We start from the raw sequence: 24,393 nt of genomic DNA on the forward strand, positions 1-24,393 counted from the left end.
TAGATATGAACATACAGTTGGGCCCTGCTGACTGAGCTGCAGACAGTCTTACCTATGTTGCCTTTGTACCGTTACCATGGCAACAGAGTATGAGTAGTGCAGTCCTCTTGGCTTCTCTGTCCTGGATTCTGTGAACTGTCCTTGGCGAAGCATTGCTTTGTTCTGTTAGGACTGCCTGGATTCCCTTCAGAGTTCTGACCGCGTAGCACCATGGATGGAAGTGTTGGCATTCCTGTGGTAATACAGAATCCTTTCTCTGGGTCTCTTTACAGGGCTTAACTGTGAAATCAATTTTGATGACTGTGCCAGCAACCCTTGTCTGCACGGAGCCTGTGTGGATGGGATCAATCGCTACAGCTGTGTCTGCTCCCCAGGATTCACAGGTAATGCTCCTTGCATTTGGAGGGGAGTCTCCTTTAGCCCCATTGAGTTGGGGAAGGGGCCCTAAATCATCTTTTCACCTGTCTCCTGTTTCTCAGGGTCTCTGAAAGGTTGGCGATCTGCTTCTTTACTTCTGAACCAGTTTTTCTGTTTCCAGACCTTTCCTAAACGCAAACACAGAATTTCCTTTAGCATTTCCAGTCCACATGCTTCTCGATACTTGAGAACTCCTAGCAGACTGTAACTTTGCGTCACTGTGCTTGAGTTAATGCCTCCACAGCCACCTTTGTCTCCCTCCAGGCAGTGGCCAGTGCCTTCTGTAGAGCTGTATCCAAGGTAAATGTGCATGGAAACGCTGACTGCTTATCCTGGGGTCTTGCCTCTTCTGGGGAGCCTGTTTGGGGAGGGCATAACTTGAGGAGACTACCCAAATTTGGCTAAAATAAGCAAGATCTTTTTACCCGTGGAAAGAAGGTAAATTGAAATAATACTGCAGTAATACTGAACTGTAACTCTTCTTTAGGTATGAACCTGTAGAGAATTTGCACAGGTATCCATGGGTGAAATGCAGCCCATACATCTCTCTCTTCTTTTTCCTTGTTATTATTAATTTGTCTTTTACTTTTCTGATAAAATCATTGTAGAGGCTCCAGACACCTAAGTCTGGTAAAAAGTCCTGTCACGAGGATACACTGTGTATTCTGCTCTTGCTGAACAGTACCACACACAAGGAGACATAAATAGTATTATCCTTCAGCAATTGCCATATGGTCATCTACTCCCCAGATGAGCATCCTACTTCAGAGCTCTTGACAGTCTAAGGACAGTCAGCGCCAGGTGAAAGAGAATGCTTGCCACTCACTAGCCGGGTTCTTAGTTTCTCTATGCCAGTGGTATGACTGCGACACTTGATAGGAACACTTTTGGCTCCAGTGGACCTCAGTTCTTCCTGGGCACTGAGAAGCCAGTGTGGTGAAGGTTCTGTGCCTCCCACCCTCAGAGATAGCCCAGTGAATGTGGACATCTTGAAAGCTGTTCTCAAAGATCAAGTGGGAGCTGAGTAAAATACACAGACCTGTTGTGAGTAAAATATTCAGGCCTGTTGGAATGCAATGTAGTTAAAACTGTAACAGGTAGAGAAAGCTCAGTTTGTATGAACAGCTTATTCTAAGCTAGGGACCAGGTTGCTTGGCCATCTCACTTAGTTGCCACAGCTGCTTCTGTTCCTCTGGTATTGAAGAGAGGCCAGAGAATGGAGAGGTGCAGTGGTGTTCCCAGTGCCCTACAGCAGCCAAGGTTTTGCCCCAGGCATCTGACCCCAGAGCTCAGGCTCATTCCTACTGGCTGCCCAAGGAGAAGCCCGATGTGGTTTCCTTTGGGATTTATGGAAGGTTTTTCACCGACTTAGTTTTTTAAATGTCAGTGAATCATATTCTCGATGTTTTTAACATTCAGCAAATCAACAGGGTCAAAGAGGGGGCACATAGGCTAAAAATATTCTAAAATAAACATAAGGTGTAGCATGAAACTACATAACTAAGGGATGGAATGTTTTGGTTACTGGGTGGTGCCCTCTTCTTGGGAACTCTTTTCTGGTCCAAGAGGTTGCTTTGTAAATCTGTTGCTGGAAATGTCCAAGATTCATGAGCAATAACTGTGAGGTATTTGGTTTTTTTTTTTTTTTTTCCCTTCTATTTTATTTTAACAATTTCCCCTACCGTTTTCATAAGAGCTTTAAAATATCTGAGGGCGGCCTTTGTCTCTTCTCTTTTTAAGGCTGTTCTCTGTTCTCCCAGGAGTTCTTGATTAGGTGGGAGAAAGTCAGGCATCATGTGATCCTATAAACTCCTTTTCATTCTCCAAAGCCCCTCGTGTGTCTATTACAGGCCTGGTAGCAGATGTCCATAATCCCAGCTGTTCTAAAAGCTCATGCAGGACGGTCTCAAGTCCAAGGTCTGCCTAGACCACAGACTGAATTCAAGGCAGCTGGGCAACTTAAAAGATCTTGTTTCAAAATGAAAAATAAAGATGCAAAACCAATCCAAATAAACAAACAAAAACAGGGCTAAAGATATAGATCAGTGGTGGAGGACTTGGTTAGCATACATGAGGCCCTGGAGTCAATCCCTAACACAAAAATAGATGAACAAACAAACAAACAAACAAATAAGAGATAAAAGGAAAACAAACCCAAACCCCCCAAACTATCCTCCAGAAATCAAAAAACTCTGACCTCCCCCTGTGTTCCTAAATTCTTCTAACAGTCCATAAAAAGAACTATTCTGCCCTCAATTTGATAGACCAGTGAGCTACAGAGAGAGCACCCCCTTCTCATCCTTTGGCAGTAGTTAGCCCAGAAGAAATTCTCAGTACGCATTAGCAAGTGAGTAGAGCTCCAATGGTATCCAACCTAGACCCTGGAGTCTTTAATTCAGCGTGCTGTCATTCACTAAACACCAGTTAACTTAGTGTAAACAGTAGGAAACATACAGTAAATCCCCATATTGACCATTACTGAGCACCCCAGGTGCATAGCTAGCACTAGCCATTTCTGATACCCAGTGGACAGCACACGAAGGCAGATCATTTCAGAAGTAGCTCACAGTCTGTACAATAGAGTGCGTAAGCTGGGGTTTGTGTTAACTCACATCAAATGACTTAAAACTATTTTGGAAACTGTTCAAAAGCAAATGAGGGACTGGGGAAGTAGCTTGGTGGTATATTGCTTGCAAATCACACGTTTTATCCCCAGCACCACACACACACACACACACACACACACACACACACACACACACACACACACACACACACACAATTAAAAAATGAGGTGGCTTCTCTGAACACTTGGAAGGAAATGGCAGCTATCCCAGACTGTGGGTCCTTACCATAGGAGCCACTAGTCATGGTTCAGAGTGCATGGGAGGAAGCCTGCTGATGCCTTCCTTTAAAGGACATGTCTCTTTCATTCAGAACTTCCTTAACTAAATAAATCCAGTGTTACTCTTTCTTAAGTTAACAAATGCACGCACACACACAACACAACATTGTGTTCTTTGAAGTTGATACATTCCTTCATAAGGGTTGCTAGATTTCACTCACAGCTTTATAAGGGAAAATTTAATTTCCCTTATTTCAAAATGTTAAATCACAACTATTAGAAATGTAAAAGACATTGTATGCACAGTCTGCAGTGTTTTATGCAGCCGAAGGCAATGGTGATGAAGGCTTCCGCAGACAGGTCTCCTAAGTTCCATGTGTCCACTTCGATCCCCCGCACTTTGATTTCATGTACTTCCAGCACCTATAGTTTAGAAGCTCTGGTGTTTGAGCCACATAAACCATGTGAAATGTGGTTGTTAGGTCCAAACCATCACAGTGTGTGGCAGTGGAGCCTAGAAACCCCTCATTCTTTATATGTAGTTTTTGTGTGTGTCGTTGGAAGCCAGAAGAGGACATTGGATCCCCTGGAGCTGGAGTAACAGGCACTTTTTAGAGACTTCTAATGTGGGTACTGGGAACTGAACTCTGGTCCTCAGGGCAAACAGTAAGCATTCTTAACCAGCCCGAGAAATCATATTTTAATGAGAGTTTTGTACAGTGACATTTGAAAACCATTGGTATAGACTGGAAGTCACGGATTCATTTTCTCAGTTATGCTGGCTCACAGACTACTTACAGAGGAAGAAAATGGGTTAACCTGACTCTAAGAAATGAAACAAAAGTAGCTATTCTTTTTCAGCAATTTAGCATTAGACTAAGCAGTGGGTGCATATCCCAGTTAATTGTGATTTACCATGGGTAAAAATGTAAAAAGTTGACAGAATGCATGTCAGGCAGAGTCAGAACACACACACACACACACACACACACACACACACACACAGAGGCAGAGTCAGGACACACTCACAGGCTGAGTCAGGACACACACACAGAGGCAGAGGCAGAGTCAGGACACACACACACACACACACACACACACACACGCGCGCGCCAGCGTCAGGAGGGATGGCCGTCTTTGATGACATTTGTTGTTCTTAGTGCTTGTGAAGTTCTGGATTTCTAAGGTAGAAGCAGTTTCCCTGAGAGTGCTGCGGTGCCATTCGGGTGTTCTTAATAACTTTGCTTCCTTATCAATTGCAAGTGTTTCTGGTGCCTTCCTTGCATGGCGTGACGTGCTTTTCAGTGTTAGTCCTTGAGCTTTTAACAATAGTGCCCTACAGCACTTATAGCCTGCCTCAGTGAAGAGTATCTGCATATGTGGCTCATCATTCTAACCCTGTTCCTTGAGGGTTTATATTTGAGTAACTTTGCCCCCCCCAACACTCCACAGGGCAGAGATGCAACATTGACATTGATGAGTGTGCCTCCAATCCTTGTCGCAAGGGTGCGACTTGCATCAATGATGTGAATGGTTTCCGTTGCATATGTCCTGAGGGACCTCATCATCCCAGCTGCTATGTACAGGTGAATGAGTGCTTGAGCAGTCCCTGCATCCATGGAAACTGCACAGGAGGCATCAGTGGGTGAGTAGCTCCCATGTTCTAGTAGTTGGCTTTTAAACCCAGCTGAAGGAAACACTAGCACAATAGCCAGAAACTGTCAACTGGTGACTTGGCCTGATACTTAGGTGAAGGTTTTGGTGGTCTTTCAAGGTCTTTAAAATTGCTGCTTTGCCCATAGAAGCTGGCCTGTCTTCTCAGACTGAGAACGGGAACTAAGGAGGACCTGTCTCCTTTACACAGTAATCAATGAAGACCCTATGGGAAGGTCATGAATCTAGCAGTTGTGTTTTATATTACAGTATTGAGATCTGAGGAATGTTTTAGACTGTCGCCTCCCCCGACACATATCTTAACACAGCCTGTCCCTGTCCTGTGTCATAGCACCTGTGGACTCTGAGGCAGGAATGACTCAGCCGACTGCAGACAGAGCTGTGATAATGCATTTGCAGCTCTGGAGCCCTCAGAGTTGTGCAGCATGTTGATGGACATGTTTTAGGACAAGAGTGACTTTGATGTCATGAGATGCCATAACCTCTTGTCTTAAGACGTGTTTGTCATAAAACAGCATGGATGTTGCCACTTCTCAAACCTTCAATGGCTAAAAGAAAGGAGAACGTATTAGAGATAAGTTTTTGGTTTTTTTATGGCTTAACTTGGATTTCTGACCCAGAATATGACACCCTTCAAAACATCCCTCCCCAGCTCACCCCTTCCTAGCTCCCCATCCCCAGCTCCGCTTCTCCAGATGATCTGATATCACATTTAAGTGCCAGTGTTGTTCAAACCAGTTTGTACTGTCTGTGCTTTGTCCGTGTTAGTGTTTCCTTCAGAGGGGCCCAGTACATTTGACAAACCATTGCTTATGTTTGCAAATCACCAGCATCCTAATGAGCCAGGGAAGCACCAGGTAGGGCTCTACTGAGCACACTAGATAGGTTTATGACTGCTGCATGTAAGAGGTTATATGAGTATAGATCCCTAGGAAAATGGAAATGAGGTAGCTCCTGTAGTCTTTGTTCTAGGGAGGCTGAAGCAGGAGGATTACCACGAGTTTGAGGTGAGTTCCAGGCCAGCTTGGGCAACAGAGACCCTGTGCCCACAACATCAGACAAAACAAAAAGAATTGATGAAACTACCATTCACCCATGTCTTACGTGTCTTCTATGACTCAGTTGTACTTTTGTACCCCCATAGTAAGTGCTCTTATCCTCTTGCAGCTATAAGTGTGTCTGTGATCCTGGCTGGGTTGGCGTCAACTGCGAAGTGGACAAAAATGAGTGTCTTTCTAACCCGTGCCAGAATGGAGGAACGTGTAACAACCTGGTGAACGGCTACCGGTGTACATGCAAGAAGGGCTTCAAAGGTGAAACGAGGGCTCAACCCTTAGACCTGCCTCTTGTCTCCACCTTGCCGCACACCGCTCGGTTCCCACATCTTTGTTTCCATTTCCTTTTGTTGCTGCTGTTTACTCATACAGTAAACACACTGAGCAATTAGAATTTCTGAGTCACTGGGGAAATGAAAATATGAATAGAACATTCTGCTTTCAGCCTGCCAGAGAGGTCAACTGTTGGGACAATGGTACTTGAAATGTTCAGTGAAGACTCCACTTAGGGGCCAGCAGAATGGCTGTGTGGGTGACGGTGCACGCTGCCTGACCACCTAAGTTGGAGTGTCCAATTGTAAGCTCCTTGGCCACAGCTTGATTCTATAATAAGTCCACTAGCTTCTTGGAAGTGGAATGAAAATATTGAACTTACTGTCATTGGGTCCTGTGGTGTGTTCAGGACCTTCCCAGCAAATTCTTCCACATGAGCTACTCTGGATACTTAGTTTCCTGTGGTCTTCTGGAAAAATACATAGCACAGGACTGTGTCTCAAAAATAATTTACTATCAATTTTCTTTGTGTTGGGCTCTTTGACATTTCAGTGTCTTTTAGCACTACTCAATTTGATTACAGGTTGACTGTACCTAACCCCTAATGTGGAGTGTTCCAAAACCAGGAACTTTTTGAGCACCAACATGCAATGAAAGCTCATGAAACTTTATTTCATGCACAATACTGCTCTAACATTGTATTAAATTATCCTCAGGTTATGTGTAAAAGGTGTATTGGAAATATGATGACATCCTCTAAATAGCTCATTATTTCTATGTAATAATCTTTACTCTATGCGACCCCTAAAACATCCCAAATATTTCTGATGTTGTCCCAGTTAGGGTTCCTATTGCTGTAATGAAACAGCATGACCAAAAAGCAAGATGGGGTTTATTCAGCTTATACTTCCACATGACTGGCCATCACTGAAGGCAGGCAGGACAGGAACACAAACAGGGCAGGAACCTGGAAGCAGGAGCTGATCCAGAGGTCATGGAGGATGCTGTTTATTGGCCTGCTTCCCCTGACTTGCTCAACCTGCTTATAGAACCCAGTACCACCAGTCCAGAGATAGCATCACCCACAATGGGTTGGGCCCTTCCCCATCAATCAGTAATGAAGAAAATGTCCTATAGGCTTATCTACAGCCAGATCCTATGGAGACATTTTCTTAATTGATGTTCCTTTTCTCAGATAACTTTAGCTTGTGTCAAGTTGACATAAAACTATTCAGCACAGATACCAAGTAAAAGGATACTCAAGTGGTACCAAACAAATTTATGAGCTTCTACTTCAGACATTAATGTTCTGGTATATTGTGTTGCATTTGCCAAGAAACTTGTAGCTTAAAAAGCACTTTATTTTTTTTTTTTTTTTTTTAAAATCTCATTGGAACTTAGTTATCAGTGATCAAGTATAAAATGAGGATATAAAACAGAAACCTATTCAGTGAGCTGTAGATTCCATTGAGCCCAGGTCTCTGTCTCCTTCCTCCTCTTTCTCACGGTGCTCTGGCATCTCTGTTGTGAAGAAGGTGGGCAATATCTGAGTCCTGCCTTATGCCCACTTGTTGTTACATTGTTGTGTCCCCATCTTTTCGTAGAAATAAATTTTCTGCCTTGGATCAGGAGAAAGCTATTTCTAAGGTTTTAGGGCATAGCTTTCTGATGGTAGAGACTACACAGGTGGAAGAGGGGATGCATTTCTGAGGCCTTCCTTAGGAGTTTTCCCATTTTCTGACCATAAGCTTCGTGTTAAAGGGCCCATGTTTAGATATGGCAGCAAGCTTTTCAGCCTTGAGTTCCTGATCCATTATGGAGAATTCACTGTTTGGAGGAGTGTTAGGCCTTCAGGCCTTCCCTTCACAGTTTTGACCTACCATTGACTGTATATCTGAGACTCAGAACTAAAATGGGTGGTTGGATGCTCCAGTGACCCAAAGAAATGAGAGCCATTTCTGTGACATCTGGCTTTTACCAACAATGAGAGAACTAGTCGGTACTTGAAATAATAAGGCTGACAGTTTCAATGTATACCTGTGTCTCCCTTTTCCCCCTGCAGGCTACAACTGTCAAGTGAATATTAATGAATGTGCCTCAAATCCGTGTCTGAACCAAGGCACCTGCTTTGATGACATCAGTGGCTACACGTGCCACTGTGCGTTACCTTACACAGGTGAGTACTGCAAGCCAACAGGCTGGAGGGGGATGTATGCCCTCTACTAGGCAGTGCCAGCACCTGAGTTTGAATGACTCAGGTCAGTGATGCCCTCTGAAGACTCAGTGTCTGGTGGCTCATGGTCTCACTGGTTATGCCTTGAGCTCTGCAGAAACATGATGGCCGTGGAACAGCTTACTTTATTTATGCCTTTTTTGGTGTTTGTGGGTTTTTATCTGTTTGTTTTTGTGGTGCTAATGATTGGTTCCCAGGCCGCATGCCTGCTTGACCAGGGCTCTATTTCATCCTCATCCTCAGTTCTGTGTTTTAGTATTTGGTTCTTTTAAGTGATCCGTGGCTAGAACCTGGCACCTAGTAGGTTCAGTGCTATCCATCCTTTTGACATTTGACATGATATAATGGAGAAAATTCATGTTACTGTGTCTTTCTTTCTGAACACAACATTTTTGGATGACTGCTAACATGGATTTTGTTGTAACTTCAGGGCCTGGGAGATGGCTCAGGGGGTAAAAGCACTTGAGGGTTGAAAGACTGAGTCTTCAATTTATCTCCTAAAAACTAACGTAAATTTAAAAACATAGCTTGATCCCCCTTTTAATGAAATCATTTTTACTTCTTTTAATTGTCCTCTAAGTTTGTATTCAGTACACAAGGCAGGAAGCATTCATTGGTGGGCCGATGTCAGTATCCTGTTGACATGAGTAGAGGTTGCCTGGCAACCAGCTGCTTCCCTGTGAAAGTACCTGTCTGAGACTGAGCTGAGTCCTCTGTGAGATGAAGAACCAGCCTCACCATCTATACAGCCAGCCCCATTATACAGTGGAGGTAGCGGCCCAGCAAAGGCTGAGGGGTCCCTCTGTTCTAATAAGAACTTAGAGTGAATTTCCACACTTAATCTGCAGACATCCTCCATGAGTCATTCTGCCCTAATCTTATTACTTATGAAGAAGGTCCAGAGAGAAGCCATCTGCCCAAGGTCACCAGGTTAGCTGTGTTGGGACAGATTCTGGAGTCTCTTAGCCGCTGCTGTAGACTAGGACTCTGAGCACGTCTGGGTTTGCAGTCTCAGGGCCCCTCTTTTCCTTGGTTGACACTTTATCACAGACTGTCATTTGCTTTGCAGGCAAGAATTGTCAAACAGTGTTGGCTCCCTGCTCTCCAAACCCCTGTGAAAACGCTGCTGTTTGTAAAGAGGCACCCAATTTTGAGAGCTTCACCTGCTTGTGTGCTCCTGGCTGGCAAGGTAATGATGCGGGATGCATTCTGCACTTTCAGTGAGGTGATTGGCTCCTCAGGTGGCATATGGGGTGACATGGCAGGCCCTAAGCTTGCGAAGCCTGCGGTCTTCCTGCTTCCTGGAGGGGCTCAAAACGCCTTCCCAGTTTTCATCTTCTCAGTCCTCAAGTAGCTGAGGCATGCCAACCCAAGAGTTCCAGGTTATGAATAGCAGTTGGCAGGAGTTTCTCAGAGACATAGGCGCCTTTCAGGGACCTCCTGCGTAAGTCAGGTGTCTGTTGAGAAGTTGCATCCCGCTGCACTGAAACTCACACATCCCTAAGTTGACTCCATGCCTAGATGTTCATTACCCTGTTCATTATTCTAGGTCAGCGATGTACAGTTGACATCGATGAATGTGCCTCCAAGCCATGTATGAACCATGGCCTCTGCCATAACACTCAGGGCAGCTACGTGTGTGAGTGTCCTCCAGGCTTCAGTGGTATGGACTGTGAGGAGGACATCAATGACTGCCTTGCCAGTGAGTACACCTGTCCCTGAGCACTCCCGAACCCCCACGGAGAGAAAGCTCACAGGGAGGGAGGAAAGGCGTGCGGTGTAGGCCGTGCCCCTCACACTGACTCCGATGTACCACACATTAGTAGTTTAAAATCTTCAGTTTGAAGTTACTGTCTCTGGGAATTGAAGCAATAGAATTTGTTTACAGCATTGCTCTACAACATTTTAAACACTGTAGGGACAGTGCAAGTATTTTAATTGTACAATTCATCCAAATTTGGCAACATGGTAACCAAAACCATCAACCACGGTGAACATATTTGTTCCACCAGAAGTCCCTTCTCTGCCTTACCTGTGTCGTTTCCTTGTCCCACTCAGCCACAGTCCTTTCTGTCCATGTAGACAAACGAATGCCACTACCACTTTACATAGAGGCAGCTATATGAACATGTTCTTGTCAGAGTTTATTTCAGGCTGGTTCATGTTTTCACCATTAGTTTCTTCTGTCATATTGATGAATGGTCTCCACTGTCGCTGCTACACAGAGTAGCTATGTCCAGTCTTCAGTGCTGAGCATCAGAAGTTCACAGATCCCATAAGTTCTGGTTTGAAATGTTCACTTCCTGGGAATATGACCCAAGTGGATGCATGAAATTCGTCCATGTTTCCATATATATCTTTTACATATAGCCTGAAGGCAACTTGATGTAAACTATATATGAATTCTATCGATGCATCTGCAGGTTGACAGTGGTGTATTTTATTTGTACCTGTGGCATGATGTTGACCCTCAGAGGGTTTCAGGTTTTGGAGAACTTCGTATTTTAGACTTTTGGATTAATTTTACCTGTACTATTTGTTGTTTACTTGTTTGAATTTTTTCCTTCCCAGTTTGGAGGTGTTAAGGATAAAGGTGTTATGATTCTCAGAAATGAGGCCTGTATGTAGAATGAGCCATGTGGTACCTGCATGTTCTACCGATACATCACAACAGTATTCTGTGAGGGCTTGTCCCATTTTCACTCCCCCAGAATTATGCAGAAGTGCTGGTTAGACTCCATGTCTGGGAACACTCGATGCAGTCAGTGGTTTCAGCTTTAGCTCCTGCGCCTGGGCGCACTGGTGTCATTGGTACTGCTCTCCTGACGACTTTGCTCACGTTCTTTGTGAGCAGATCTTTGGCGAATTTCCATTTAAGACTTATACTCATTTGAAAAACATTTGTTGGGTTGTTTGTCATATTATTTAGTTCTCTGTAGTATAGGTTTAAATCCATTGTCAGGTGTTTGCTTTACAACTATTTCCTCCAAACACATTGGGGTTTTTTGTTGTTTTGTTTTTGAAGGGAAAGGTTTTAATATCGTTGATCATTTTTGCAATTTATGGTTCACATATCCAAAGCCCCTAATATTTGCCTCCTATTTCTTCAGAGTAACATATTTTCTGCTTTTTCTTCTTGAAGACATTGTGTACAACTGGTGTGTACCTATTCCAAATATTGATGTATGGGATCTTTTTTTTTTTTTTTTTTTTTTCTTGACAAGTTTTTGGCCTTTTAATTATTTAATTATTTAATTTTTTAGTTTGGTTTAGGTTGAGCTCTGGTAAAATGTGTCCTAGTTGGGTTTCTAGTGCCCTGAAACTCTGTGATCAGAAGCACCTTGGGGCAGAAAGGGTTTATTTCATCTTACTATGTACACTCTATCACTGAGGGAATCAGGGTCAGAACTTGGATACAGGAGCTGATACAGAGGCCATGGAGGAGTGCTGGTTACTGGCTTGCTCCCCGTGGATTGCTCATCCTGCTTTCTTGTAGAACCCGGGACCACAGTGGCCTGGGGTCTTCCCATATTAATCATTATTAAACAAAATACCTCCAGAGTTTATAGGCCAATCTGATGGGGGCTTTTCTTAATTGAGGTTCCTTCTTCACAGATGACCCTGGTTTGTATTGAGCTGACAAAACAAGAAAAAACAAACAAAAAAAGCACAGAAAAAACAACAACAACAACAAACTGTTTGGCACATTATCTGATTTACCTGTTTTCAAATTATCTAACATAATAAGCCTCATTTTACTCTTTATAGCAGTAAGATGTGTTAGAACTTTCCTTCTTTTAATCTGGGACTAATCATTTATTGCTTCTCTTTTGGAGAAGAATGTCTGTTTGGACAGAACTCATTTTCTCACTTGTAGTGCAGTCTGATCTGGACCTCACTGTGCAGCCCATGCTGGCTCAGCAGTTTTCCTGTCTCGCTTCTTTAAAGGACTGGGATTACGGAGGGAGTCACCAAGCCTCGCACTTTCTTAAGTGTTCCTCTGATACAGCAGGGCCAACTTGACCTCTCATTGCTCAAGCTTTCAGTTCACATTTGTGATGGTTTCTGCAGTTATAACTTGATGCTCTACCTGCCAGCAACTGTAGCATGGCTTTCTTGCTCTTATCTCTATGCCATTAGATTGCACAGGGCCCTGGCATGATTCTAACTCAAAACCTGTTGACAGGACTGTGAGTGGAAATATCCTAAGATTAAGTATGTGATTTTTGAAATAATTGAAGAAGTACTCAATGTCCTGAGGCTACCTAAAAGTTAAATAAATAAATAAAAGTAAGAGAGAAGCACAGGAAGGTGATGGATTGGTACAATGTTCTTGGAACAGACTAAATATATATTCCGCTTTCCCAGCCTCCACAAACACATCTGAAAATACTAGGTAATATTCCCAATAATGTGTGTGTTAAGTCACATAATTGATTTACATATATGTAGAGGACCAGTGCAAGTTTTATGACTATAAACTCTATAAATTAATGTTAATATAGATTAAATTGACCTTAATTACCAAACAGATCTTAGGCAAGTGTTAACTGAATTCATTTTTCATAAATAGGGAGTCATGTCAAAAGAAATACAGAGTTGAAATGTGGATATGGAACTGTGCTCCTTAGGGGTATGGGCATTTACCTTCACAAGTTTACAATGAAGTCAATGCCGCAGTTCTAAGTCCCATTTCTTTTGCCACGTTCAGATCCTTGCCAGAATGGAGGCTCCTGCCTGGACGGAGTGAATGCATTCTCCTGCCTATGCCTGCCTGGCTTCATTGGGGATAAGTGCCAGACAGACATGAACGAGTGTCTGAGTGAGCCCTGTAAGAATGGGGGCACCTGCTCTGACTACGTCAACAGTTACACCTGCAAGTGCCCTGCGGGGTTCCAGGGAGCCCACTGTGAAAACAACATTGACGAGTGCACTGACAGGTGAGTGGGTGCACTTGGACCACCAGCAGCTTCCAGGGGAGGGGAGAACGGGGAGGACTGCTGGGCCAGGACCCAGCCTCTCCACAGTCCTCTCTCATTGCTCAGGTTTTGAAAGACATGTAGTCAGAAGGCCCAAGGTCAGAGGTTGAAAAGGGTCCTGGGATGGATAGATCTTCACTTCTGTCTCGATATGGAGCAGAAGAGCCATCAATTCTGTTCTGTTCTCCCATGGTCTCTTTGTTCCAGGTGACAGCTGACCTGAAGAGTTCTTTCTTTGTAGATCTGTTACCACTGTTTGAGTAGTTTTTGGAAGGTTTGTTTGATTTCTTTATATTGTTTTAGCAATGCTTTTCTTCTCTTTCAAAAAGAAACCTAGAGTGGAGAGATATTTAAGAGTTTTCTTGTAAAACCAATTGATTTAGTGATAAAATATGCTACGTAGAAAACTGCAGAAGGACTGGGTAAAACCCGGAAAACATCTCCCTCTGTAGGATTCCAGGCAGCTCTGCCACTGAAATGCTCCTAAGAGGGTTGGTGGAAAGGAAGGTAGTACTCACAGTAACTGCTGACCCTTGGTCTAGTTTAGAAAACTATAAAGCTCACTGGGCGTAGGTATCGGCATCTCGGAGGTGTTTGCCCCTTAACATCCCAGGTTTCAGAAGCCGTACTTTACAGCAGCAGGTCAGAGCTGCAGACATGGCTGATGTCATCTCCCATTCGCTTCTCAGCTCCTGTTTCAATGGTGGCACGTGTGTTGATGGAATCAACTCCTTCTCTTGCTTGTGCCCCGTGGGTTTCACTGGTCCCTTCTGCCTCCATGATATCAACGAGTGCAACTCTAACCCATGCCTGAATGAGGGGACATGTGTTGATGGCCTGGGTACCTACCGCTGCACCTGTCCCTTGGGCTACACCGGCAAAAACTGTCAGGTAATCTGCTTTCTGCCTGCTCTCCCAGCTCCCCACAGTAGCTGGGACTCTATCTAGTCTCTAGGTAGGATGAACAATTCAAAAAGAGAGGACTGTGGATCTCAGGTTTTTCTTGAAATGAATCTGGGCCACCTTGAGAGTTAGAAGATTACAGACTGTTGACACCAGCAGTATGATATGGGTTAACAAACTTAATGATTGTTAGAAGAGGCTTGCCAAGAGCTAAAGGGAAATATGGCTGACATTGAGTAGGTACCTACCTTTTGCAGTAGAGGGAGGAAGATGTGTTAGCATCTCATTGCTGTTACAGATCCCTTAAAAACCAACTTTAAAGGAGCTTTGTTTGAGCTCATGGTTTTGGAGATTTCAGGCCATGCTGGCTGCTTAAGTTTATGGGCCCGAGACAAGGCTGAGTGTCATGGCCACAGGAGCTGATATAGAAGTCTTTTCACCTCCTGGTGGCCATGAAGCAGAGAAGGACAAGGAGAGGAGGTTGGGGAAGAAGGGGGGGAGGAAGGGAGGGATGGAGGGAGGCATGCAGATGGGACAGGGGAAGCCGAGAACAAAATGCCCCCCCAACATGTTCCTAGTGACCCACCTCCAAGGGTCAGTTCATACTCAGACACTTACAGGACAGAACAATCAGTAAAACCAGTAAACATCATGTACAACTGACAGGGTGATGCTTTGTGACGTTGTAACATAGCAATACTGTGGGGGACTCTGTTTGTGGGCCTTCAGTTGGAGCCAGCCGACTTGCCCAGTTCATACCTGAAAGAGGGAGTGTGGGTTGAGAAGGGGTAGGTAGAGATGTTAAGAGAAAGACAGAGACACAGGATAGAGTCAGGAGGGCAAATCAGTCAATACTAAATGCTCTAGTTTATTCTTCAACATTCTTAAGTTCCCAACCAAAAGGGGGGGACATGGCAGAAGACTTCTATTATCTATCATATACAAGGAGCAAAAAGACTTACTTCCTTTAATCCTCCAAGCATTTGGTAGCCACACCTGTTATCTGGCCTTCAAAGTCAAGAGTAAACACACCTGAGCCCAAGTCTTGTTATTTAGATAAGACATCCGCTACCCAGGCTGAAATGTCCTGCGTTAGCCAAGCATTAGACCTTTAGGTTATTAGACTTACTAAGGACAGTTTTGAAGTCTCTGACCTTGAGGCAAGATGAAGCGGACCCATCCTTATGGGCCCCAACAATTCCCCCTTCTTAATTTAATTAATTAATTCCTGCACTTCTGCTACAGGACAGATGACTGTGTCTGTCTTAGGTTGTGGTCTTTTCACCTTCCAGACTTACCCATCATTGGAATACACATTCCATCATGTGTGACCTGTCTTAGGTTGCCTGTAGGCAAAAAGATCTTACCTGTCTTTGACTACCAGTCTTTAAAATCAAATATATAAATATAAAGTTTTATATAATCTTAGGATGCAAGGAGTATCATAGGATACTAATTTCCAATTCATGGAAAAGAAATAGCACTCTCTCTGACAGTAACCCCCCCCCCAACAAAAGGATAGTGTATAACCTTTCCCAGGTCACATACCAAATGGCCATTTATTTGGCTTTACAGAGTGCATTTGCTTACATTGGACAAGGAAGCAGCCACCTCCACATCAGGCAGCTTGGGGCTGTGCTCAAGAGAGCAGTCTCTGTGGCAGGTGACTGTTCTCTAATAGTGTAGGTGGTGAGCGCTGGTCTACCCCTCCCAGCCTCCACCCACCTTCTTCCAGCCAGCAATCCATGTCAGGAATGCACTTTTCCTCTCTGCCTCATGTTTTTCATAAGCCTGGTTTTCAAAATAAGCTTTTGGACAGTTTAAGCTTGTGGACTGGATCATTTTACACATCTTCCTCATAGGCAGGAGTGGTCAAGATGCATGTGAATTTCCTGTAGGATGCATGGGCCCGGGCAGGAGCGGCCTGGCAGGGTGACCATACATGCTCACATAACCATGATCACTGCTCTGAGGATAACAGCTTACTGTGCTTCTAGAGATGTTAGGTTTCTGGAGTGAGGGCTTTTCATATCACACTGGCCAGACAAATGAGACACCAGAAATGGCAGGGTACATCTAGGACAGCGGGCCCAGTTTAAGGCTTGGGTGAGGGCTTCCCTCTCTTTTTAAAACCAGCCCTTTTCTTTGCCATCTCTTAACACACTGTCACTTGGTGACTTCTTTGCTGGCATCTGGATTCTGATGCATGTGCACCCTTGCCTCTGCTTCAGACCCTGGTGAACCTCTGCATCCGATCTCCGTGTAAAAACAAAGGAACTTGTGTTCAGGAAAAGGCAAGGCCCCACTGCCTGTGTCCTCCTGGATGGGATGGTGCATACTGTGATGTGCTCAACGTGTCCTGTAAGGCGGCAGCCTTGCAGAAAGGTGAGCTCTGCCCCTAAGCATCAGGTACTGACATCCGTGCTGGCCGGTGGCATCTTAGGAGCATGTCATTGAGAGAGCACTGAATGCACAAGGCTCTGGAGAAAGGCTAGAGGAACATTTAGGGATCCCAAAGGGAATGGTAATTGAAGTTAAAATTAAGATAGACTCCACTTTAAGAATTTGTTTATTGTTATTACTAATTTTTAATGCAAGTCGATTGCTGAGGGTTGGGAAAAACTGGTCAAGAGTGAGAAAATTCGTAGTGAGCAGTCACTAGCTGGGGCTCATTGCTTGACGGTTTGAACCTGGTGTGCGTCACACTCTCTCTGATGCTTCTTTTATCACCTGGCCTCCAGGGGTACCTGTTGAACACTTGTGCCAGCACTCGGGCGTCTGTATCAATGCTGGCAACACCCATCACTGCCAGTGCCCACTGGGCTACACTGGGAGCTACTGTGAGGAGCAGCTGGATGAGTGTGCATCCAATCCATGCCAGCACGGTGCCACCTGCAGTGACTTCATCGGAGGATACAGATGTGAGGTGAGAAGATAAGCAGAGGTCTAAGGGCTCCCAAGAGAGCGTGTTTTTGTTAAAAATACTACTGAGTTCAGCCGTTTGTGTCTTACAGATTGTAAATTTTTGACCGTCATTATTGTAGCATTTACCAGCTGCTGATTTCACTTTCAGCCCTGCTTTCACATAGCTCTGGTAAGATGTTTGCATGGAGGCCTGGAACCATCCGTTTTTAACAGGCTTACTCTCTATGCTGCCATCCTGCAGGCTCACCTAACACAGCTGAGCCTGGTACTTCCTGAAGAGCAATACAGTGCATCAGCCAATTAGTAATTCTGCGAAACAAAATAATGAGGCCTCTCTTACCATGCTGTATAGCGTCATGCTCAGTGTTGCCATGTGTGATGTTTAAGTATGTGTCTTTTTTCAGTGTCTGGACTGATTATGGAGTCAGAGGTTAATTAAACACCGGAACGGGAACTTGATACCCATTAGACCACCAAGCAACAACAAAAAGTTCTCTCTGCTACTACCCCAGTGTTTATCTCACAGCAGGCTAGGCTCTGTTAGCTCAAAAGCCAGACCGAGATCTGTCATGGCTGAACTCAAACTGTTACACATCTGATTTTTTTTTTTTTAATACATAACCCAAATGAGCAGAATTCTAGCCATTTAATGCTGCCTGCCTAGCACAGCCTGTAAAATGACACACAATGTGTCATAGATAAGATCAGCACTGGAGTTCAAAGAGCCAGCACTGCCCTGGAGAGCTGCTCACTCACCGGAAGACTGGTGTTGCTGGGCCACTAAGTGTTGCCACCTAGACTCTTAGGATCCCTCTGTGGTACCCCCTCTTTGAAAGTCTGCTTCTTCTCCCCTTACTGGGGATAGTCCTGTGCTATGAGGGACTTCCCCTGCTTACGAAGCTGGCATAGTGGAACTTCCCACAGTTGTCTTTTTCCTTATCAATCCTGAGTTTCTTCCAACCCCTCCGTCATCCACAGCCACCCAGCCTCATCTTTTTGATGCCCCCTTCTACTACCCCTGTCACACAAGCATGCAATGGGTACAGCATCTTGACCCACACAGACTGTTTGGGTCTTGGGCTAAGGATGCATTGGATACAGAGGAGGACACCCTTACACAGACGTTTGCTTGGGGAGTGTCATGGAAATAAGCCTCAGTACATACAGTTCCTTTAAAGTGGCTGGAAGAGTAATAGGTAAATGTGACCCTGTGCAAGGAAGTGTCAGAGTGTGTGACGATTACACAGTGATACACAATTGCTCAGTGGGGCACGAAGCGAAGTCACAGTAACACTGATGCTCTCAGTTGGTCCTGTGGTCTGTTCCTAGCGGTGACCCCATTCTCCATGTCCTTTTCTCTTGGCAGTGTGTTCCAGGGTATCAGGGTGTCAACTGTGAGTATGAAGTGGATGAGTGCCAGAACCAACCGTGCCAGAACGGAGGTACCTGCGTTGACCTCGTGAACCATTTCAAGTGTTCGTGTCCACCAGGCACTCGGGGTACGCAGCAGATGCTCTTGCTCTTTTCCCAAGGCCAGCTCCCTCATTTTTAAATCCATCCTTAGTGCTGAAGCTAGCTTCATCACAGCCCCTTAACTCCTCATCCCCTCCATTCTGCCAGCCTTTGGTTGGTGTTTTTAGTTCTGTTTGGTTGTTTCTTAGCCTATGTTCTAGGAAACAGGATTTGGAATTGACATAACATTGCAAGAAACTTAGTCTGGCTAACAGGGTTTCTTGGTGCTTCGAGTGAAAACAGCGCAGCTCATAGCCTCTTTTAAAGCAAATCACATAGGCATGCTTTTTAGTTTTTGTTTTTGTTTTTTTTTTTTTAACTCACCAAGTCTTGTGTCCATAAGGCGGGACATTCCAATGGGATGGAAGTGCTTGGCTGCTGTCCCAGGGAGGCTGAAAGAAGGCTGTGCTCCTGTTATTGCAATAAGGCTTTGATGTGCACCCCTAGACGGGGATGGTACACCCGTCTGCTCTGGGCTGCCACTTCTCCAAACTGTCTCCTGGAAAGGCTACTGCTTATTTGAAGACACATGAAAAGGTGGAAAAGGCCACCGAGAGCAGCCCTAAGTTCAGGCAGCCTCAAATAGAGCAGACTTTCAGAGAGTGCCTGTGTTAGCTTAAATTTTTGTGACAGTGGATTTGGATAACTTCTTCCTAGGAATCAAATTTGGCTAAATTAACACAGAATACCCCACTGAGAGGTACTTAGTGCAGAGTTGGGGAGCAAGATCCTGCCTGTAGCTGTTATAAAAATTGGTTACATGAAAAGGAGGGTTGTTCCCTAGTCTAAAAATAGGAAATCCCATGGCTGAAAGAGTTGGAGTCAGTTCCTGTCCATTACTGGTTCACTCCTTCATATTCACTCTCTGTCCATCAATCCACCCACCCACCCATCCATCCACCCACCCACCCACCCATCCACCCACCCACCCATCCATCCATCCACCCACCCACCCACCCACCCAACCACCCATCCACCCATCCACCCATGCATCCATCCATGCATCCATCCATCCACCCATGCATCCATCCATCCATGCATCCATCCATCTATGCATGCATCCATCCACCCATTTTTTGAGAAAGGGCATTTTTGTCATGATTTTGTTTCCTCAATAGTAGTAAAGCTAGATACTAAGGTATGAACCAAACTGATTCTCTGTTTTCTTTGGGAGGTTTGTGTTCATATTCCCTTATCCACTTTCCCCTTCTCTTCCTTTAACCTTTGCCCCCTCCCGCCTTTGTCTCTCTTTTTCATTCTCCCCCCGTCCTTTTCTTACTTTCCCTCTACATCTCCCTCTTCTCCCTCCAGTCTCTCTCCCCCCTCTCCCCTCCCTCTCATTCTGTCCCTATCCCTTTCCCCAGTCCCTCTCCTTCCTGTCTCTCCCTCTCCCCCCATTCTCCTCTCTCTCATCCCTCTTCTGTCTCCCTACCTCTGCCCCTCCATCTCTTTCTGTCAGCAGAATCCCAGGTAGCCCCAGCTTAGACTTCACTATAGGTGTGCGCTACCATGCCTGGATAGTTAATGCCTTTAAATAATGGCTTTGGTTTGGACAAGCTACAATTCTGGTGGTAGCTAATTATATATATCAAATCTCAGATAACACAATGGTGGTTTTGTTTGGGGATTTTTTGTTTGCTGTTTGGCACTCAGACTCTAGTAGGTGTTGAGTTGCTACCTTTCTCTGTTTTTGGACTGTAGCCATCAAGGCTGCTTCAGGGTGATATACAGGGCTGTGCAGAGGTTTTCACTCAGTCTGGAAGTGACACACATCACTTTCCTTAGAGGCGTGTGTCAGAATCACTCACTAGTATTCTTCTGTGGTTCATGGAGACTAGGAACCTAGGAAAGGCCATGGGTTTTGTACTGTACCACAGACTTTGTTAGTTAGACACATTCAATCCCAGAATAGAATATTTCCTAAGACGATAAAATTTTAATCTCCCTAAGTACTCCTTTCTTCCTTCCTTCATTTCTCTCTCTTTCCTTCCTTCTTTCTCTCCTTTCTCTCCTTCCCATTTTTTCTTTTTCTTTCTTTTCTTTTTTTTTTTTTTTCTTTTTTTGAGGCAGAGTCTTTTCTATGTAGCTCTGACTGTCCTGGAACCCTCTCTGTACACTCACAGAGATCCACTTACCTCTGTCTCCCCAGTGCTGGGTCTAAAGGCATGCATCACCACACCTAGCACCACACATAGTGTAGAATAATAATTCAGTATATCATGCCTTTTTTGACCCAGCTCCTCAGGTGTGTCATCTCACTAAATTTTACTGTTGTGGTCTTCACTGAGACCTTGGCTGTTAATCTTATTGATGGTCCCTCATATGCCTCATGCCTGGCTTTTCTTTGCCACATTTCCAAGATTGGTCCGTTATGGAGTGTGGATCTCTTTCAGTGTGTCCACTTGACTGTTGGATTATACCTTTGCACTTGCGTAGGTCCCTGGAGCAGTGTGTATTTTATTCTGTCTTTACCTCTCTGGCCATCTGTGACTGTTCCAGGAGACTCTGGAGCTCAGGTTGGGTGTTGGCCTGTGCACACCTCTAGTTTCCCAGTGCATGGGCTAACTGGAGCACTTCTGCCATCCCTGCTATTTGCAGCAGGCTAAGAGTGAGGTCACTCTCACTTGATAATCTGTTTATTATTGGTAGTTCCGTCCACATGGGAAGGGAGGCTTTATGGTTATTTTACTCACGGAACCAAATATCAAATATCCCATGAGACTGGGAACACATGCTGGCTTTGTTTGCTTCCACTTTCTGGTTTCCAGTTTAATCTGTCAATAGATAAGGTAATGCACGCATGTAGGCATGAATAAATACATCCACACATCCATAGAAAAACACAGTAAAAAGCACACTCCCACCATATTCATCTTCCCCGCTGCTGTGTTCTCCCTTTTCCACACAAGCAGTCAGAACTTTTCGTTTCTCGTGTGTCTCTGTAGAAGTTTTAACTCTTTTTCTTTTTAAGATTTATTTATTATGTATACAGTGCTCTGCCTGCATGTATGCCTGCAGGCCAGAAGAGGGCACCAGATCTCATTAGAGATGGTTATGAGCCACCATGTGGTTGCTGGGAATTGAACTTAGGAACAGCAGCCAGTGAGTGCTCTTAACCCTCTCTAGAGGTTTTAAAAGGTTATCCTTCAAAATTGCTGTAAGTGTATAGGAGCCAAATACAAATATAGTTTTCATTTCCTCCACTTTCAGCTCTGCAGATGTATTAGAGACATTGTTTTTCTCTTGACCACTGTACTTGGAATTTTTTCATGCCCCACTAGGGAACTTCTTTAGTAGTTTTCATAGCCTCAGAATTCCATGTTATGGCATGTGTTTAACTGATCTTCTGGTGATGGACATTGGGGTTTGTGCGTGCATAGAAGTGCACCTTGCAGAATACATTTTCGGAAGTAGAGTTGCTGCCCGGGCTATTGCAGAGTTGTCATCTAAGTGGCAGTGCCGGCTGCAGCTCTCCCCCATCCACCTTCCTCCTTATGCAGTCGGATGTCTATCTTATTCAGACCTTTCTGTTTTCTCCCAGATTTGTTCCTCCCCTCTTTCCCTGTTGCATTATATTGTTGGTTCTTAGTATTTTGTAAAAATTGTCTCTTTGGTATATGATACAGAAATTTTTCCAATATACATAGGTCTTAATCTTTCAGATGTCTTTGTGGTGTTTTTTTTTATGCAGATTGTTTCTGATCACATCGAATTTATCCATCTCTTTTATGGCTGCTTGCATTTGAGTGATAGTTGGTATTATCCTCCATGCTCCAAGATTTATAAAGGCATTTTTCTGTCTTTTCATTCTGTACTAAAATCCTGAAGTACCTTTCCCATGTGAGTGTGGAATGGTTGATGTTTTACAATGATTTGAGATGGAACTTTTGTTTGTTTGTTTTTTAAGACAGTGTTTCTCTATAGCTCTGGCTATCTTGGAACTCACTCTGTAGACTAGGCTGGCCTCTTAACTCCCAGAGATCCACCTGCTCCTGCCCCCTGGGGGGAGATTAAAGACATTCCCCACCAACTTCCAGCAGAGATGGAACTTTTTATCAAATTCTAAGTTCCTGTGTGTATTTGGGTGTTGTTGTCATCTTGTTCATTTGAATTGTGAAGGAATCTTCTTCATGCTTTCCTGGCTATGATTTGTTTTTCAATATACCTTTAGAATCAGTCTGTCATTTAAAAATATAGCTGATATATTTTTTAGTTCACATTACATTTCTGAATTAATATGGTAAATACATCTTTATCATGAAGAATCCCATGATCATATCATATGTGTTTTCCATTTATTCTAGTCTCCCCTCTGTGTCCTTCAGACAATTTGCAAGGTAGCACATTTTATTAAGATGGCATATGGTCATTTTGCCTTTTGAAATTGCTAGTGACAATGAGATATAGCTTGCATTTTTTCCCCTTTTCCCTTTTTATATTTTGCTTCTTTTAAAGTATACTAAAATGCTAGTGGCCAGGATATAGAAGTACTTTCACTTTTAACCTCTTCAGATTACTTTGTGAAATAGTCATTGCTTTTGTGCTTTCTAAAAATGTTAGAGTAATCTTCACATTCTTAACCATTAGTGCACTTATCATCCTTTAAAGAAAAAAAAAAAACAATGTTTATAAAGCATAAAATACTGCTTTAAATCTAATTCCAATGTCGTCTATGTGTTAACTAGAGTACGCCCTGTTTTGAACTGTTTTCATATTGTAATTGGAGTTGACAAGCAATGAAAAACTCACAGGGTGCCTCCTGAGCTTTCGCTGTCATGCTCTTGAGATGGGACATTCCTTCTTGCTGCTCTGGATCAAGTGGAGAATGTGTGGCGCCTTGGTGTGCACCCTCTTCTCGTGTTGCTCACTAGGAAGGGGCGGCTGACATGGTCTAAGAGTATCGTTTGCCTTGCCCAACTTAAGAGGTCCCACTGAGGAACATTATCTAGTTCATTTTTAAAGCCCCACAAGGGCCATTATCCTTTGCTAAAAGTGGTTTCAAGAGGGTTTCATAACTCTGCATCTACCTCTCTTTTCTGCCACAGGCCTGCTTTGTGAAGAAAACATTGATGACTGTGCAGGGGGCCCCCACTGCCTGAATGGTGGCCAGTGTGTGGACCGCATTGGAGGCTACAGTTGTCGCTGTTTGCCTGGCTTTGCTGGGGAGCGGTGTGAGGGGGACATCAACGAATGCCTGTCTAATCCCTGCAGCTCGGAGGGCAGCCTGGACTGCATTCAGCTCACCAATGACTACCTGTGTGTCTGCCGCAGCGCCTTCACAGGTGAGAACCTCTCAGCCCCCACAGTCTGATATTTGGGAGGCTTGGGTGAGCACACCATTCCCTGTATGCCTTCCTACAGCAAGCAAGACCAACTTAGGAAGGCCCCAGCCCCAGGTTGTATTCTGTCCCCTGGGCAAGAATATGAAAAATAGTATGTTGGGGTGATTGGGTAAATGAACACTTTTCAGTTGAGGTAAAATAAGCAAGGCATAAAATCTGTCATCTTCACCATAGTAAGCCTACTGTGAAGGAGCATTGAGCACGCTCACACTGTGGGGAATGTGCAGCATTGAGC

General features: G+C 44.3%; 1 protein-coding gene across 1 annotated transcript in view; it reads left to right on the forward strand.

Moving 5' to 3' along the window:
• Notch2 (notch receptor 2) overlaps positions 1-24,393 on the forward strand; it is a 135,316-nt gene that overhangs the window by 94,087 nt on the left and 16,836 nt on the right. Inside the window, exons 12-23 of the mRNA XM_051199130.1 lie at positions 273-383; positions 4,715-4,907; positions 6,104-6,249; positions 8,327-8,440; positions 9,567-9,686; positions 10,047-10,199; positions 13,209-13,437; positions 14,166-14,367; positions 16,611-16,764; positions 17,121-17,305; positions 18,671-18,803; positions 23,862-24,098. Coding sequence (XP_051055087.1) covers positions 273-383; positions 4,715-4,907; positions 6,104-6,249; positions 8,327-8,440; positions 9,567-9,686; positions 10,047-10,199; positions 13,209-13,437; positions 14,166-14,367; positions 16,611-16,764; positions 17,121-17,305; positions 18,671-18,803; positions 23,862-24,098 — 1,977 coding nt within the window. The remainder of the gene's footprint in view (positions 1-272; positions 384-4,714; positions 4,908-6,103; positions 6,250-8,326; positions 8,441-9,566; positions 9,687-10,046; positions 10,200-13,208; positions 13,438-14,165; positions 14,368-16,610; positions 16,765-17,120; positions 17,306-18,670; positions 18,804-23,861; positions 24,099-24,393) is intronic.

Source organism: Phodopus roborovskii, unplaced genomic scaffold (genome assembly GCF_943737965.1).
Source record: "Phodopus roborovskii unplaced genomic scaffold, PHOROB, whole genome shotgun sequence".
NCBI classification, from domain to species: domain Eukaryota; kingdom Metazoa; phylum Chordata; class Mammalia; order Rodentia; family Cricetidae; genus Phodopus; species Phodopus roborovskii.